This window comes from Frieseomelitta varia, unplaced genomic scaffold (assembly GCF_011392965.1).
Source record: "Frieseomelitta varia isolate USP_RPSP 00005682 unplaced genomic scaffold, Fvar_1.2 scaffold_1001, whole genome shotgun sequence".
In the NCBI taxonomy this organism is placed as follows: Eukaryota; Metazoa; Arthropoda; class Insecta; order Hymenoptera; family Apidae; genus Frieseomelitta; species Frieseomelitta varia.
In genome coordinates, this window is record NW_025108642.1 from 62,945 (window position 1) to 81,053 (window position 18,109).

General features: G+C 32.3%; 2 protein-coding genes across 10 annotated transcripts; both read right to left on the bottom strand.

Moving 5' to 3' along the window:
* Positions 1-16: 16 nt before the first annotated feature.
* Positions 17-9,677, bottom strand: LOC122535913 (insulin receptor substrate 1). 4 transcript variants are annotated; one of them, XM_043668236.1, is made up of 11 exons: positions 9,360-9,676; positions 7,371-8,672; positions 6,619-6,779; positions 6,297-6,543; positions 5,822-5,917; positions 4,841-5,140; positions 3,467-3,867; positions 2,576-2,991; positions 2,044-2,458; positions 1,633-1,873; positions 17-1,411 (listed from the first exon to the last, which is right to left on the bottom strand). In XM_043668236.1, the coding sequence occupies exons 2-11, from the start codon at positions 7,831-7,833 to the stop codon at positions 468-470; spliced, it is 3,684 nt and encodes a 1,227-aa protein (XP_043524171.1). In that variant the 5' UTR covers positions 7,834-8,672; positions 9,360-9,676; the 3' UTR covers positions 17-467. The 4 variants fall into 4 exon arrangements, with proteins under 4 accessions (XP_043524171.1, XP_043524973.1, XP_043525795.1 ...); XM_043669038.1 differs by lacking the exon at positions 5,822-5,917 and having other exon boundaries at positions 7,371-9,677; XM_043669860.1 differs by lacking the exon at positions 4,841-5,140 and having other exon boundaries at positions 7,371-9,673.
* A 1,472-nt stretch (positions 9,678-11,149) lies between these two features.
* LOC122537866 (piwi-like protein Ago3) lies at positions 11,150-18,074 on the bottom strand. Of its 6 annotated transcripts, none has more exons than XM_043672526.1 (12): positions 17,561-18,074; positions 15,385-15,741; positions 15,146-15,298; positions 14,689-14,887; positions 14,313-14,626; positions 13,974-14,235; positions 13,526-13,879; positions 13,213-13,463; positions 12,981-13,131; positions 12,709-12,909; positions 11,643-11,834; positions 11,150-11,569 (listed from the first exon to the last, which is right to left on the bottom strand). In XM_043672526.1, exons 2-12 carry the CDS (start codon positions 15,708-15,710, stop codon positions 11,240-11,242), a joined length of 2,733 nt encoding a protein of 910 aa, XP_043528461.1. In that variant the 5' UTR covers positions 15,711-15,741; positions 17,561-18,074; the 3' UTR covers positions 11,150-11,239. The 6 variants fall into 6 exon arrangements, with proteins under 6 accessions (XP_043528461.1, XP_043528632.1, XP_043528552.1 ...); XM_043672697.1 differs by lacking the exon at positions 17,561-18,074 and adding an exon at positions 16,503-16,674 and having other exon boundaries at positions 15,385-15,724; XM_043672617.1 differs by lacking the exon at positions 17,561-18,074 and adding an exon at positions 16,068-16,145 and having other exon boundaries at positions 15,385-15,724.
* Positions 18,075-18,109: the final 35 nt, after the last annotated feature.

Genomic DNA, 18,109 nt, shown 5'->3' on the forward strand with positions numbered 1-18,109 from the left:
AAAAAAAAAAAAAAAAGAATAAGAAAAAATGAAAAACAAAGAAAATAATTTACACGTTTCAAAAATCATAAAATAATGGAAGATAATGTACAAATACGTTCTTAAGCTCGAAAAGAGATTAACTTACAACAATATTCTCCATAATTGTTATGCTCAATAAAAAGACTACAAATTGTATACAAACTGTATCCTTTGCCTTTTTGGCATAGCCAGAAACGTACAACGAATAAAATGATTTCAATCTAAAATTTAAGAATAAAGAAACAAAACTTGTCTACTTATACTTTATATCCAGCACCCTAATTCAATTAAAAACTGATTTATCAATTCAGCTCGACCAATGTTAGAACGATCGATTGTCCCGTTGATATTCGTCAATGAAGAAAATCGATATATCATTTTACGACACGTGATGCATATACATATAATATTGATGCAGCCATTCGTGTATTTCGAATAATGGCCGTTTAATTTTGCTTAAGTTTAGCGAAATCAATTTTAGCATAATTGAAGCCTTCTTGTGACGCTGACGAAATAGGTACCGCATTAACAACCTCAGGAAGATCTAGACTAGCGTAGTGCAAAACTTCCGTATCTAGTTGCACCTTATCAAAATTCTCCTTTTCTAATGGACTTGACATAGCAGTAGGTGTGGGCGTTGGCGTTTCATCTGGTATTTTGGGAGACGTGGGTTGTTTTTCGACGGTTGGTTTAAAACCAGATAACGTCGGGCTGGTGTTTGGAGATGCAGTGATCAAACGTGGCTTCGATGATACGTTTAAATCGGAAAACTTTTTCGTTACAGTGTTCAACGTATTATCTTGCGAGGTCAACGAGTTGTTTGATATTACGCGGCTAACTTGACTATCCTTCCTTGTAGGACTAGACGGTCTATCATTAATTACTTTCGGCAAAGTGTTATTCGCCTCCGTTACAAAAATAGAATTGACCGTGCTTACTCTGCTATTCGTAGTTTCCACAATCGTACTACGTTTAGAAGTAATATTCAGTTGTGAAGATTCGTCAGTATTCTTTTGATGAGTGAATGATTTCTCTGGTGATTGTGGACTGTTCAAGGAAAATGGGAAAATAGTCGCTGAGGAACCTGTTGGAGTTGCTCGTGGCGGTGTCGCGGGTGTACTTGCTAAACTTTCTGATTCCGGACTTCCGTTTAGAGGTAAGAAACTAGGCGTTTTTATGGGTTTATTTCCCGCTTGGATCGCAATTGGTTGCGAACGAGATTTTTCTTTTCGACTACCAGTTCGTGTTGCTATTGGTTTACGACTGTTTCGACTGCTCATATTCATATTTATGTAATCTTGCTCTAAACTTGTTCTCGATTTAAAACTCATATCAACATAGTCGGCAGGTGGGCGCCGTGGAAGGTCGACTGGTGCTGTTCTGGTTGCTCCTAAGACATAAATCACATCTACATGTTAGATTTATGTATATAATTAAATTTATTAAAGACATATATTTTGAAAAAATATTTCGGTGAGTGAATTACACACGCCGTTGTTGAAAATAATTAAATATAAAAAACAAAATCATTTTTTTACATTTTTAAAAAGCTATGAAATAGTTAATTAATTAACACATATTCATTTAAAGATTGTCAAGCAAATCTTTTACCTGGCGGTCCATTTGATTGCACACATTCCTCTTGCATAGGCGAGGAAATTTGTTTAGGGCTTGCATTGGATTGTGACCAATCCTCCATTATACCATCCATTCTCATGTATGGTCCTTCTGCTTCTTCCACTGGCTTCAAAGTAGTAATTACAGGTTTATGTATAGAAGCAGAGGACGATACATGTACGTGACTATGATTCTGATTGGCAGTGATTGTATTATTATTGTTATTACGATTAATCTGCAAAAAAAAAAAAAAATTTAATAGGAAATTGAACAACCAAGAATTAATATAAAAGTGCAATTAAATATTATTAGGCGAAAAGCAAATTAGTTTTGTAATAAAATTTCATGTTATTATATACAATATAAAAATTTATAAATAAATTAATTTCAATCTATATACAATACCTTATTTATGCGGGTCATATCGACGTATGGGGCAGTGGTCGTCGATGGCGGTTGTCCAGGAGACATATCAACGTAGGAACTGATATCGGTGGCAGTAGAATACGAATGTGATTGAGATTGCGACTGCGAATAAGATGAAGGAGGTGAGTTAAAGGTTGTTGAAATACTAGGTTTCGTAAAGTCCAATTCCATTAGGTCTTCCATCCGTTCAGACGTTAAAGAACAACCGGAATTGTGTCCCCAAGAGCTCGACAATAACGGTGCTGAATTCGACTTATTCGAGGTCGTGCTTTCACAACCAACTGGTAACGGTGCAGTGACTATATTTGCTAACCTCCCGATTTCAGGTCTTTTAGATCTGCTACCTACAGAGAACGCTCGCACTCTACTAGTTTCTTGTTGAGTGATATCCAGTCTATCAAAAACAAAACACACACATGATTATTTAATGCATTTTGGTTACGTTTATATAAAAAAAAATTCTCTTCCAATATCCTGTACTACATAATTAATAGAATTAATATTTTTATACCTATTTTTACGATGCCTGTTTACAGGTTCTGGCCGAGATCCAATGGAATAGGCTCTTGCTGGTCTAGCTTGTAAATCTTCTCCAGGTGGGAGAAAACTCGTTACTTTATCTAAATGATACTCAGAAAATCGTAAATCTGTACTAGGTGTTCCAGATGTAACGGAACAGCTACTGCCACCGTGGGACAGATCATCAGAGAAATGGCCATTGTGATTATGTGAAGGATCCATGTCGACATATCCATTATTTCCAACGGGTGCCATAGGTACATAACCTTCCGGTAAGGTGTTTGATTCCTCTACAAGGGAAGATCCACGTGAATGCGAATATCCCGTTCCTGAATTCATTGGCATGTAGGCTCCACTACGACCAGGACTTGATCCACAAGGGCTGCACATTTCTATATAGGAACTTTGCTATAAACAAAGCATAATTGTACGCGTTATTATTTTCGTCTTCATCAGATGATGTAACATATATTTCACAATAATAATGCAGTATAAATTTCAATTCCTAAACGCATTTATTCATTATGTTAGTAAATTTATTAGTATTTAATTTTTTATTTTAGATTATATTATAAATTACCAGAAAATATAATAACGACGATAAGACCAGAAAAATAGCTTCATTATTATTTAGAGAAAATACTTTTTTTACTCGTTTTAGAAGTTTAGACTTTATTAAAATAAAATTATTAATATATGCCATAAATGATAAAAATATAAATATTTATTCTATTATACATAAAAATATCATACTTATAGATAAATATACAAGCTACGTATAATTACACAAAACATATTCAAATAAATAAGTATTACTTATAAAATAAATAAAACTTCATTAATTCATATTTTAGTCATTTTATCAAACGTATCAACGACCCACCTGAGAAGGAGAATGCGATTTGAAATTTGGTGAATATTTATGATGCGAGTGAGACCACGGAGCGTAATCATCACCATTCTCTTCTAAAATAACAGGTTCATCAGGTGTCAAAGAGTGGCCGTATCTTGAAACAATACCCTCTTCTAATACATTTTCACCACCATCATCCATTGAAAGGGAAGATCCCGCAGAGTCTGTAGAACATGCGCCGGAAGCAGGACTGATAGGCATCGAAGTAATCGGTGGCGAGTAGGATACTCCTTTCATTACATACACAGAATGTGGTCTCAACACGTGAGGTACAAAAGGAGAACTCCTAGGATAACTCTGTACCGTTGGATGACTCTCGGTGGTGGTACGACCCGATGGCAAACTGTCACACCTGTCACGCACATTTGTACCTAGGAACACATTAATCAGACATATTATAAAATACTCAGTCTAAGAAACGAAATTCATAAAGCACCCATCTTCCCAGCATAGCACCGGTTAGTTCATTTGCATAATCAAATGATTCCATAGATCTATATATGTATTTTCGCAATTCAGGTACACAGATTGTTATTTATTAAAACATATATTTTAGATCAAGCAATGAACAGTGGCCAAAAAGATATTTTCAAATGATGGGAATAACTAGACAATATATATGTGTATATATATATATATATATATATATATATATATATATATATATATATTCATATATATCAATATATATATATATATATATCAATACGCAAGATGTTATGAAAAATATAAAATATAGTCAAGAGATCAATTTCACATAGAGGGCAGAAGACTGACAATAAATGAACTGTGGATTTTTATGAATGTTCAGTTGAAAGACGGAAAAATGTATGTAATATACGAAAATATATAAAATATCTAAAGTAGAATGTTTATTATAATATGTAGTAGATAAAGTAAATTCTAGTTAGGTTCCATTTCTTTAGTTGCGTTCACAAAAATCTAAAAATGCATAAAAATCCGCAGTCTGAAAAATAAACCAGAAAATACGATATTATTGAAACTGAATGCTGTAAGAAATATATTCCATCAATCTTTTGGCACGACAAAAGAAGTGTTACTTCATTATGAAGTATCGTGCAACGAATCACATGCGAGTAGAAGCTTGCATTTCCACGGCAATACGATGATCTCGTGGAGAGATAAATTATATATGACGCAACATGAAGTAATTTCAATGTTTGCAAACATGTTTGCTTGCGAATTTGAATTCCCATAAAAAGGAATGTAGTATAAAAAGAAGAAGGGGCAGAAAATAAAACAGGAAATAGCGAGGCAGAGACACTGAAAGAGAAACAAAGAATCTCTTGCTGATTTATCATATGACGAAACAAAAATACATACAGCGTAAAACTGATCTTTTGGATGATTGTATTTGATTGATAATGGCAGCTAAGGGCAGCGACAAGGTTCTCTGATGGGAAATTGTCGCGGTTGTGGTTGTGGTGGTCACGGTAGCGGTCGTAGTGATGGTAATAGTAGTGGTTGTTGTTGTAGTTGTTGTAATTGTTGTAACATGAACGGATTGGGAATTATTGACGGATTGGGGATGACTCGCTACCGAATGACGACGTCTAGTGGTAGTGGCACAGTTGGTATTAGTCGAGGCAATCCCAGCAATCCCAGCCCCGGTACCAGCAACGACTGCAAACCATACAGCTCTCACTGTTGTACAATTACTTTTCTTTTCTCACATACTTTTTATAAAAATTTAATCGACCTGCTAATAATGATTTGATCGAAAGATTTTTATCAGAGGGAACAATGATTTAAATGTACCAGAACATCATCAATGCAAAAAGATTTCTATCTAGTAAATGAACAAGGTTGACCAATTTTTAGAAATTGAGTGAAATTTTGCTTAAAGAACGCAATCTATATTTGTTTTTATTCTATTCGGCCTCGTTAATATGTATTTCCGTGAACGTCATATGTATGTATGGTGTTGAAACATATTGTGCAATACTAGGAACTCATTTTTGAACATAATAATCGATAAAGTCTCGTTAGTTTTGTCTATAAGTTTCTCGATTAACAAGTTATTACAGTTTTTGTGTAATTATTCGCTTATTTTATTAAAATGTAATCAAAATCTTTAATTAAAAAATTAATGTAAAATAATAAAACAAAAATCAGAAAAAATTATATATTTTTCTTGAATTTTATTTAGATGAACACGAACTTTGTTTTTAAAATTCAGTGATTTCAAATAAAAACTTTTGAATAGGCTATACAACAAATTTAAGTATGTTGAACTAAAATCGCGTTTATCACCCACATTTTATAAGAAAAAGAAGCATACAACTGCAATGACAGAAAACAGACCCGTGATTGTATTGCAAGAAGAGGTACTCTGAGTCTGATTAAACTGCTCCTGTTGTTGAACTGGATCCACCTGCTCCTCGTGCGTCCTGTGTTCCTCTGTAATACCCGCAACCCATTTGTGTTATTCTAAAGCTGAGTTTTCAATTGTACATTTCGTGATTCAGCCGATATTTCGAGGCATAATGTAGTGCAGTTATGGTCTGATATAAAAAAAAAAAAAAAATCGATGTCTTCGATAACTTACACATAGAAGCAAAAAGAATTCGTAGGATGATTTCTGTACAAAGAAGCTTCTGTATAAAATGTTTAAGAAAAAAAACCGGAACATTAAAATATCATAAACACACCATAAAGGTATTTACATAACTGAAAATATATTTTGGAGGTCAGTTTTTGAGCAGATTGCTAAAAACCATAACTGATATTCTATCAAAGTATAAAGTGGTAAGTATAATTACTTAAAATTAAGTCTCACCTAATGGTGAATTATGGAATCTTGATCCAGTATGTCTAGATACACTGGCATCAGCAGCAGAAGAACTATGAACTCTTTCGCGTGGTCCCGAATTGCTCATGGAATTCATAATAGCATCATGCATATTATTTGCTATGTTACTGTCTTCTGCTTCCATCCACAATTCACCACCACCAGTAACAGCTGAACGACCCACTTCCATATAGAAGATACGTTCCATATATCCACATCTTCTGATACGAGTTAGCTATGAAACAAAAATTTTGCATTAGTGTTATATACTCTCAGACTATTTCATCTATAAAAATAGAAAATAGCTTACCGGGAAATCTAGAAAACTAGGAAAACTAGGGTCTGAATTATCCTTTGCTCCAATTTTCACCAAACTTAATGTTCGATCAGTTAAACATAGCCTATAAGGGCCATGAATGTTGTATCTTTCACCTAATCCCTTTTTCTGCATTGTAACTTGCCATACATGTTCTGAAATAAAATATTTGTACCTCCTTATAATTAATAATATATAACATAATATTGTGAAATAAATAAAGCACAATTATTATATTTAATTCATAATCCAAATATTATAACATCATATAGTGCAATATTAATGTCTATTCTATACATAAGATGAAAAGATATTCAAACTTTATAAGAATTGTTTATAAATTATTACAGTATGTTTTCGTAAATAAAGAAAAATATTTTTTATTTTACACAGTTTCTCGTGAAATATAACTGTAGCAGTTTTGACAAACAATAAACTTATCTGATTATGATCATGTATATTTAATAAAAAGTAAAAAGAAAAAAACACGTTCTGTTTGTTAAAAAGTAAGTGCAAATCTTAATTTGATCTTTGATCTCGTTATTCTTTACCATAAAATTGCAGAGAGTGAAGTATTTGAAAAAAACAACAAACTGAAAGTTCAAAATATGACACTTTAATAAAATTTATATTCATAAATGACGAATGTTTATTTAAAACTGGAAAATTCCTCGGCGCATGAATCATGTTTTTCGTCTTCTTCAATACGCGGCCTAATTCTAATTCAAACCGTAATAGCGCATTACCAAATATAGGCCGAGGTTGCTCTCCATCAGCTACATCTCCGCTCTGAAGTAAAAGCATGGCTTTCAGCCATTCATCCAGTTCTTTCTCGCTCTCCAGAATCAAGCAAAAGCATTCGTCTTTCGTGTACAATGCGATAACATGTTTGTGTTTGGTGTCCATGCGTCTATTAATATTAAAGCAGCTGTTCAACAAAATGCTACGCTTCGGTGGCTGCCTGTTTTCAAATTTCTTCTTGCTGTCATAATATTCGAGACACGCGGGATACCCTGGTGCCTCGCCACGCAGCACGAAGAATTTCTTCTTCTGAGTTTTCAACTTCTTCACGTGCCCGGAGAGAACAACGGGACCTCCTGAGGGAGAGACTAAATTTCTGCTCGAAGACATCGTCACAGCGACGATCGAAAAAGGCCGTTGTCGCCAAAAGTTTTGCGCCTTCTCTATTGACGCGTTATATTGTACCATTTATATAGTACATACATAAATGATTACGGATAATCAATTCATTACGCACATCTTCTACTCGAACACGCTATATCAATAGTTCATTGTGGTAGAATGCACGTTCCCACCCACGTTGTCAGAATAGCAGTTCCGTCACGGTCTTTTTTTTCACTGCAGGAACACCACATACGTAGATATCTCAATCGGCACTATTATTTGCTTTCATCGACGTAAAGGTAAATTCAAAACAACACCATTGAAAAGCCGTGCGCGATCGTGTTCATGTTCTTTTCTTTCAAAGCAACGTGTCCGTCGCCGCTGCCTTTGTCGTGGAAAAGTTGTCGTCGATATCGTTGTACTCGAGGCACGCCAACGGTGGAAGCACGTGTCAGGGGTAAATAAGCAATAACACGCCACCACAGTGCATGTGCACTCAGTGTGTACTAAGGGCGTCGCATGGATTGGTCTCTTTGATGCGATTCAGACGAACATGTATCGTCGACTAGCCACGTTTACCGAGGTTAGAAAATTAAAAGAACGATTGGTCCTTCGAGAAGAAAACAACGATACACTTTGTAAACAGAATTTCTTGATGAAACGTAAAAGCTGTGCACCTGGTGAGATTTTTTTTCCGTGATTACGATTCTCGATTTGGATTTTGTATTCCACCTGTCACGCGGTTTCGTCTAATTTCACCTACCACGATTCGTGGGCTCCTCGTGGTATCCCAGGGCCGGGGATTGCACAAAATCCACGGAAGTGAACAGTCAAGTCATTCGCCAGCATTTACATATTTCGCATCTGCGAATATCTTCGATCGGAGAATTACACAGAAAGCTGGAGGAATTGTTGATCCGAAGCTAAAATCAGGCAATTGCGTGCCTGTTTATCGCGTAGAATAATGCAATTTATTGCGTTCACCAGGAATGGTTGGCGCATATATACGTACACAGAGGCAGGCAGGGCACATATAAAGAAACGGTTGTACACACGACGATAGAGAGGAACAGACACACGCGAGCGTTTTCACGTGTACACAATACACGCAGAGGCGTGTGTGCGCGCGCGCGCGCGCACGCTCGTGGCCACTCGTTCGTTTGCTGCTTATACGTTTAGAGGAAATACGTAGAGAGGTAGAGAAAAAGAGAGTGGGACAGGCGATGCACACGTAGGTGGGTGGTTGAACCCCTGTTATCACTGGTAAGCGCGGTATAAAGGCGGCCTGGTTCGGGTAAATAGGCTATTGTCAAGGGCAGGAGAATTTTTTCATGCGCAATAGTAGGCACATCAAAACACGGCAGCATTCCAGGTCGATGCGAGAGAACGCACTTCTCTTCCCACACCCCTTATATATATAATATATAATATATATAATATATATCGAGCACTTTGCGGAAATACACAAATGAAATTCACGATGTGGTTAACATTGTATTAACATGCACGACGTATCGTGAATGTGAACTCTCGATCAGGCACACGCGAAATCTGTTCACCACAATCACATCTGCTTGAGGTGAAAAATTTGGGTCTCCTTTCGTACCCACCATCCCTCTCTCCCCTTTCCGCCCGCGTGTGAGCGACAAATACCGCGTCACTTGCGATCACGAACGTGTGCTCCGACTGTCCTCTTTGATAACCGAATTAAAGATCACTCGACGCCGCGTTTTCTTTCGTGCACATCAACCTTCACTAACGACACATATGTATCTTCAACTCTTTTTTTTCCGTCGCACGCCTAGACAGCTAAATAGGCGCTCATGTCCATCTTGTAAAGGTCATGTGTATGGTAAGCTCCGCAGTTGTAAACAAGATGTACGCAGGCGCTAACCGCTCGAATGGCGGCGACGGCGGCGACTCGATACGCGATACGCCACGACCGTAAATACACATACGTACGTACGTATTTACGTACACATGCGGTTGTCTCCTTCGCAATGGCGTAACTATCGTGTCGACTAAACACCGCATTGCGGTGAATCATTCCGGAAATTGTCTCACAATCAGTTGCGCTACGTTCATTTCTCATAAACGTAAGTTCTCAACGATTTGGGTTACATCTAAATATATCGAGATTTATATCAATCTATTTTCATCATTTATTCGGATTATTTGTAAATTTTTAATCGATTGAAAGATTGTTTCACGATTGTCCTAAAAAAAAAAAACACTTGAAATGATGGTGATGGTCTTGAACGACGAACGAGAAAACAATCGTAATAAAATCAGTGTTAAAGAAAATGTATATAAATGTATGACATTATGTTATTAAGTTTTAAATATTACAATTTTTGTTACGCCATTGCTTTCTTTACTGTCTCACACCAACATAGAACGTCGTAATATAGAGACGTGCGCTTGCACGAACACGTATGCATACTTTCAAGTCAAGGTGGACGACTATGGATACACGCATTTCGCTCGCGTCGTTCTGGGTATTGGATCCTCATCGGCAGGGTCGTTTGTAAACACACATGCATAAGCACATAAATAAATTCCTTTATACTAATCGACTATACTAATCGTTTTTAATATAGTGTTGAAGAACAAAATATAATTTCTAATAAGGAATGATGCATAATATTGTACAACTCAAAAAAAGTAAACATGACATGGTTAAATTTGCATGAAATCGAAGGATACAAATTATATTAATATTATACGCGTACTCTTTAGTGGTTTTATTATAATATAAGGATTAACGATTAATTAAATATATGGCAGCGAAGTACTGGATATTCACATACATAGTCCAGAATTCGTATTTGTTCAAATTTGAAATTTTTTGTTCATGATTCACATCACGTGTTTGGTGATTCAGTAATCAAGGTATCACGATAGTCGATATATTCAAAAGGGCATTAATACATAACATTTATATAATTAACTACATAAATTGACAAAATATATATTTATTTATAACAAAATAAATATTTGTTTATTTTGTTGAACAAAGATGTCGCCTCAATTTTATACATAATGATTGAAAAATATATGTATACGGCATTGATATAAAATATGTATCGAATTATATAACCTATACTCATTCAAATACTTTGGGCATTTGAAAAATTACTATTTCATTCGCCGAACAATGTAAAAAAATATATGAGCTATATTATTAAAAAATTTGTTAAGTACTATATTATATATATTTGTTAATACTATATTGTCTTTATAATTGATATAAATTAAATAAAACGATATAATATAAATTAAAAAAAATAGCTTTATCTTTTATCATAATACTTTTCAAACTTATATTTCAGTCAGTTATGAATATGAATATATTAATTCTTTGTACCGAATTAATCTAATAAATGCCTGTTTTTTTATGTTAGAATTATCTATGATTTATGAGTTGTATGATACACAGCTTTAATCAACAATTTCCTAGAAAAGTAAATCAGTCATAGATAAAAATAACTTACAAGTAATATAATGTATCAGCAAGCGATTGATGTGGTTCTTGCTGTATATTTTGACCAACAAGAGAAACAAGTTTGTGTGCATATTGACAAGGAGCTGGAATTTTTATAGTGCCTGCCCAATTGTAGTATAAATGACATAGCTTGTATGTCAGTCGTTGTATGTGTTCAGGTTTCATATTTTTATTATCATATATAACGATATAACGAGTTGGCGATACTGTACCCTGACGTATATTTTGAGAAACTAAGAAGAAATCATAAATATCTGATTTTGTTATGCAGGAATCTACAATTGTTCCTGAAGGAGGATTCTTTACTCCCATACCCTAAATAAATTTGTGTGATTAATAACTGTAAGTTTTTCATATTTAATCTGCTGTTTTTTATTTAAATACTTACAGATCTCTCAAATATTCGGGTATTAATGCGTTTTTGAACTATTATTACGGTCAATGTTGGTTCATAATTTTCTTGTACAGTTTTAAATGTTACTAATAGTTGTTTTATCTCATATTTAAGAACGACCTCTAATTGTCCATCGCCAACTCCATCTCGATATATAATAATACGATCTGGGTAACGTTTATTATGCTACAAAATAATATAATAATAACATTTATAAATATGTTACATGTAACTTATACAAAATATTAATACAGTGTCTCATGACTGTCCCACGATTTTTTCAAGCACTTCCGATGGTGACAAAAGATCTGACAATATTTTAAACAAGAGTTGATTAGTTTTCAGTTGACTATACAGGATAATTCACATAACTTGCACATCTAAAATAACTTTTAAATTATGCATCTAATGAAAAATTGTTTAATACAAAAAATTGAATGGTTTTAAGGCAGGCAAAATATGTCGTACTAATTTTTTTGTGTGAAGAAGTTTCAAAATTTCCATCTTTATTTTTTTTAATTGAACCATATATTGTTTTCGTCATAAATTGAAAGAATATTAAATTCTAAGTAAAAAAGTATTAAGCCACATTAGATCTTAAACCTAATGGTTAAGGAAATATTTTATGATAATTTGCCTCGAAGATGAATATTTTTTATTTTATATTGCCAATGTAAAGATAAATTGAATGATCTGTTACCATAAATAATGTTGAAATGATACCTTGAATGTAGAAATGTCGAGTAAATCAAAAGAAACATTATTGTAAAACATCAATGTGATTTGTGAAACATGAAATCAATAATGTTAAAGTCTGATAACGCTCCCTTAATTTACTAGACATTTTTATATTGAAAATTATTTTAGGTTGTTGAATTCGTCATTTGAGAACAGGTTATTTTGACTTTTTATTTGAAAAAAATTTCTGTGAAACTTTTATGTATTGCAACATGTCATCGATTGAAAACTGATCAACTTTTGTTCCAAACATTTTTTTGTCAGATCATCAAAGTGTCTGAAAAATCATGATGGCGGTTATGATGAATATTGAATTATTTACCTTATAGTAGGCTCTTATGGCTGAAATTAAGCACATTTGCAACATATCTACTATTTCTTGGCGTTTACCTTGTATACAAACTTTGTTGTGCCAAGTAGTCAATGCCTTATCTAGGCTTGCTACAAAGCCTGCAACACTTCCTTTCATTGATTGGCCAGCACCTGCATGATATACATCTATACCACATATCATGCAATTGTCCTAATGTATTAAAATTAAGTATTTATATTTAGTTTTCTTTTAAATAAAAATCAGAAATATTTGCATCATACCATAGGTATATTCAGTGCCCAAAGTGCTCCACCCAGCTTACAATTAATTTGTAAAGCAATTTTTTCTGTTATGCTTTTTAATCTGTCACCACGAGAAATAGTTCTAGACATAATTACTTGGGAAGGTACAGGCATTTCTACACAACATATTCTAAATATTTAAGAAAATATTTTTATAATGTGCAATATGTCCCATGTATAATAAACACTTAAAATATATAGAGATTTTTACCTTTTTATTGTGGAATATCTATCAGTTCTATTTGTAGGAAACACAATGACCATTAAGTTAACTGTTTGCTGAATGTTTTTTCTTAATGCTTGCACATATGTTTCAATTCTATCGTCTTTTAAGCAAACCAAATGTGGTTCTTTAATAGACATACCTATGACTTTTGAAACATTCTTGAGCATACCAACAAACTCTTGTGTACATCTTGTATCTTTTTGGCAATACAAGACATACCAATGATTCAAATTAGGCTAAAAATATAATTATATTTCAGTTTTGAGTTATTAAATATATAATATATAAAAATACTTACAATTCTTAAAGGAGTATTCCTAGTCACTGCAGAACTCCAATCTGCACCACGTTCAGTTGAAGATGTAAATCTTGCATTATTACCAAAGATAATACATTCAGGTTCAAACATTCTGCCCGTAAATTCCGTTACATCAGATTCCAGTTGTAAACCCCACTCAGCTAATATTTCTCGTGGCACATTATTATTTTGTACTTCTGTTATAAAATGTCTAATTACATCACGTCGGGCATTTGGAGTCATTTGAGTCAATGTCATGAGATCTTTCATTATTCTAAAATCTGTACGGACGCTTTCGCTCAAACTTGCTAAGTAACATAATTCAGGAACTAATAATATAATTTTTTCTTGTGTCTGCATTTAAAATTTGTGTAATGGAATTTGAAATTGAAAAGTTAGCATTTACGTTTTACTGTCTGGACTTTATACATAAAATAAAGTTACTCACTTCACCAGTAGATGATTTAAAATTCTCACAGTGAACTAAAAGTGGTTGATTCATGTCTTTTATCTCTAAGTTCCAATGATATTTATAATAATCTAATATAGAAATTTTTTCAGTTCCTTTCTCAAATTCATACGTTGGATTTTTATCCCATGCAATGTCATCAACGCGATAAGTCTTATTATTATATCTTGTAAAAACAGATAGTCCAATTAATTCCTTCAGAATACTATCTTTAAAATTTGATTTTCCTCCAAACTTGACCCTGCGTTATTGTATTTTATAATTTTAGCATCAAAATTTTAACATTAAATTTTTAATGAAATTATTTGCAAACTTTACATTATATCACGTATCGTTTCAGTACGCATAATACGATGTCGTGTATCTATGCATAACTTTAAGCCTCCTTCGTATTCACTAATTGCTGTTACATAGCCTGGCCACACTTCTAACTTGTGTTGTGGTACAGCTTGTATTCCTTTTGGATTAAAATTATTTTGGCCAATACGAACTAAACTGAGAGCTCGCAAAACACGACCAAGTAGAATATTGAAAAATGGAATATTCTCAGACATAGTTTGTTGTTTTTTATATATTACTTTTAATTCCACTTTTGACTGATCCATAGGGTGAATAGATTCAAGTGTAGTTATCTAAAAATTATACGTTGTATAAATCTATATATTCTTCTTTTCAAAGCTTCATCATTACATACATCTTTCTGTAACTTTTGTGGTAAGAATAGTGTTACTCCATCAAATACTCTTGTTCGACCAAATGTTTCTAAATGCTGATTAAGAAGTTTTCTACGAAGTGGCCTTGAATCAATATCCGGAATAAACTTAACTTCATAATTAAACAATCCTTTCCCAGGACTTAATTTGAGAGTTATGTAATTGCCACTTAATTGTATCCTAAAAATTCATTTTTATTTTTTAATCTGTTTTACTAATGATATTATATACAAGGATATCTTTGTAATCATAAAACATAGAAAAGCATTGATGATATAAACTGGTTGCATATACATTTAATAAGTGTTTAAAATTGTATTCCATAAACAGAATTTCATATTATTATTCTCTGCTTTCAATTTATTTTTTCACAAGAAAATACTTTTTTCTTGATCATAATATAATTGCAGAGATATTTTGAATATTATTAGTACTTACGGACTTCCACTAGTTCCTTGTCGAAGTTTTGGTTTTATTGGACGAGATAATTCAGAAGAACTTGTGCCTTCTTGTATTGCATACTCAGATAATGTACCTAGTACTCCTGCATCAATACAAGGTTGTAAGGCAACGCTTGGTTGTTCAGCTAAGCTATACAAATTTTTCTATGATATGCTTGTAATATTATTTAGTAAGATTACATATTTAAACGTCTATTTATAGTTTGAGATACATACCTAATGGCTTTAAGTTTGCTAATCAATGCTCCTCTACCTTGACTTGCTACTTGTATTGGCTTAGGACTTTGTGCTTCAGCAAAACGCATTGCTTTTACTTTGCTTAATAAACTAGCTCTTCCATGTCCTGTTGTAGGAATTTCAGTTAAAGTAGGAACATGAGATTGGAGGACTTGATTTTGTTGTTCTGATTCTTCGATGCTGCTACTTTGCTCTACTATACTTCGTGATTGAGCTGCACTTTCAGATTTTTCTTTTTCTTTTAGAAGTTTCAAAAAAATAGATCCTCTTCCTTTACCAAATTGCTTTTCCTTATCCGGATTCATTTTTCTTATTTATACTGTAATATAATTTAATCTTGAATGTTACATGGAAATATCATAAAAAAAATTATGTTTTGCAACAGAAAAAGATGTCAAATAATTTAATAATAAAACGTGCAACAAAAAATGAAACTTTTACAAAGGGTTACACAAATTGTCCATGAAAATTTTTTAAACATAACCTTTTATAATACGATATAGTACGGTATTATTGTATGATATTTTGATATATTTATGACAATTATGAATAAATAAACCATATATTTTAGAAAATTTATGTAAAATTCAAATATATAATTATGTAAGAATATTCGAAAAATAAGTGTATACATTTATAAATTAAATAAATAAGAAGCAAACCGAAAGCAAAACACGTGTAGCGTAAGCAAAAATTTTTTAAAAATAAATTTATTTAACATTCAAACATTATTCATATCCATAACTGTAAAATACTAATATTAATTTTTAAAATAATATGACATTATTTCAATTATTTTGAACGATCCCCCCCCCCCCTTCCCCAACCCAAAATATAGGTTAAATTTTAACATAAAAAAGTTACTATAGTCTTGCGTTGTATATACTATAAGTATACATTTTATATGAATACTATATTAATTTAAAATTCAAGATAAAATTTTAATTAATATTTTAAAATATATTAATTTATTTTCAATTTAACATTATGATATATGAAAATATAAAAAGTTATTGATTTAATGAACAATATTGATATTTTTCTTTATATTGTATTAAAAAATACATAAAATATGTATAGATAAATAAAAATTTTACCTTCAGTAAATAATATATATAATACGAATTCACACATGAAAATGTAGAATTTAAAACAATGCGCACTTGTCGTAAGATTTTCTACAATTGCCGCTACTTTCTATACACCACATGTTGCGAGAACGGAGATTAGAAATGTTATCTAGTAAATATCTATCCAATTTTTTTCACATATGAAGAAATAATAAATTAATACTAAAGATATTATTAGCAGTAATAAATAATTAATATTTTTTTATGTAATATATTTAGGTTAATATAATCATTAAAAATTAAAGATTTAATAATAAAAATAAAAATTTTTAATTTCAAGTTTTTAACTATGAATCTATTCCCTATACCATTAGTTTGTCCAATTTAAAAAGTTTAAAACATCATTAATGTTACAATTAGTTAATGTGTCTAATGTAGATCGACTTGAAGTACTAATAGCAAGAAATAGAGAATACAGCAAATAGCAGAAAGGAAAAAATTTTACTGTTTTACTCATTATAATAGGTGTCATTACACGAAACTGTGATAAAGTATTTCAAATGCATTGAGAATATTCTAGGGACTTTTTATGATTATTTCTAATATACGTTATGGCAGACCTGATTTCAGTTTTTACTGCATAGTTTTTTCTATTTACATACGTATATAAAATCAACTGTTTGAGTCCTAGGGGTCATTAGAAAAATACCAAACGATGGCTATAGCACTTGTTTTTTGTGTCGAAAAATGCCAAGCGACAGCGCTTATTTTATATACGTCTGACATGAAAGGAATAATTTATAATAAAGGAATAACAAGAATTTATTCTACATGCAAAAAAAAAAAAAAAGAAATAGATGAAAAATTTAAACAAAATTTTTTCATGTAGCTTCATTTTCAAGAAAATAGACTTTGAATATGTTTTATTGAAAGTTGTCTTGTACATGTGTGTTTTATAAATCTTCAAATTCAGTTTTTTCGACTTTTTTTTTGTTTTTTGTTTCGATGCTGTATATTAGTATATATTACTATATATTACCATTAATTTATAAATATTTTTAGTTTTTATTGAATGTATTACTTACATGTTTGTATGGAAAAAAGTAACGTTTCGACGAACAAGTATCAGTAAAGTTGGGTTTGCTGACTTCGGAATCTAAAGTTGCACAAAGTGTACAAGACAGTTGCACATTGCGCTCAAATGTAGTTCGTCTTCTCGACGCAAAATTTGAACAGCGCAATGGCGTTGCGTTCGATTTGAACGGTTAATGCCATAGTAGAGGCCTGTGAATACATGTACCTCATTTGTGATAATGTGTGTTTGTCAGTGGGCACGAATGACGGATGTGAGTATAATTTCTTCAAATTTCTTTCAATACAAATTTCATGACACTTAGTTTATTTTTCTTAATTAATTTAAACATTTCCAATCGTGAATATGTTAATAAAAGCAGGAAATTTTGTGCGATTCATGCTTAGATATATTTAAACGAATAAAATATAAAATCTGTTTCTAGTACTTTCAGTACTTTCTAAGGACTTTTTGTCCGATTCAAGTTTAGAAATATTATTTAAGTGAATGAAATACAAGATCTGTTCAAAGCACTTTTTGATATTTTAATATTTTATTTATT

Coding starts and splice junctions, on each gene's coding strand:
- LOC122537866 (XM_043672526.1), bottom strand. CDS start 15,710: ATGAATCCGGATAAGGAAAAGCAATTTGGTAAAGGAAGAGGATCTATT. Junction 14,888..15,145: donor CAAGGAACTAGTGGAAGTCC/GTAAGTACTAAT, acceptor ATGAATTTTTAG/GATACAATTAAGTGGCAATT. Junction 13,880..13,973: donor TTAAATCATCTACTGGTGAA/GTGAGTAACTTT, acceptor TTTTAAATGCAG/ACACAAGAAAAAATTATATT.
- LOC122535913 (XM_043668236.1), bottom strand. CDS start 7,833: ATGGTACAATATAACGCGTCAATAGAGAAGGCGCAAAACTTTTGGCGA. Junction 6,780..7,370: donor GCAACCTCGGCCTATATTTG/GTAATGCGCTAT, acceptor ATTTTATTTCAG/AACATGTATGGCAAGTTACA. Junction 1,412..1,632: donor GCAATCAAATGGACCGCCAG/GTAAAAGATTTG, acceptor TTTATGTCTTAG/GAGCAACCAGAACAGCACCA.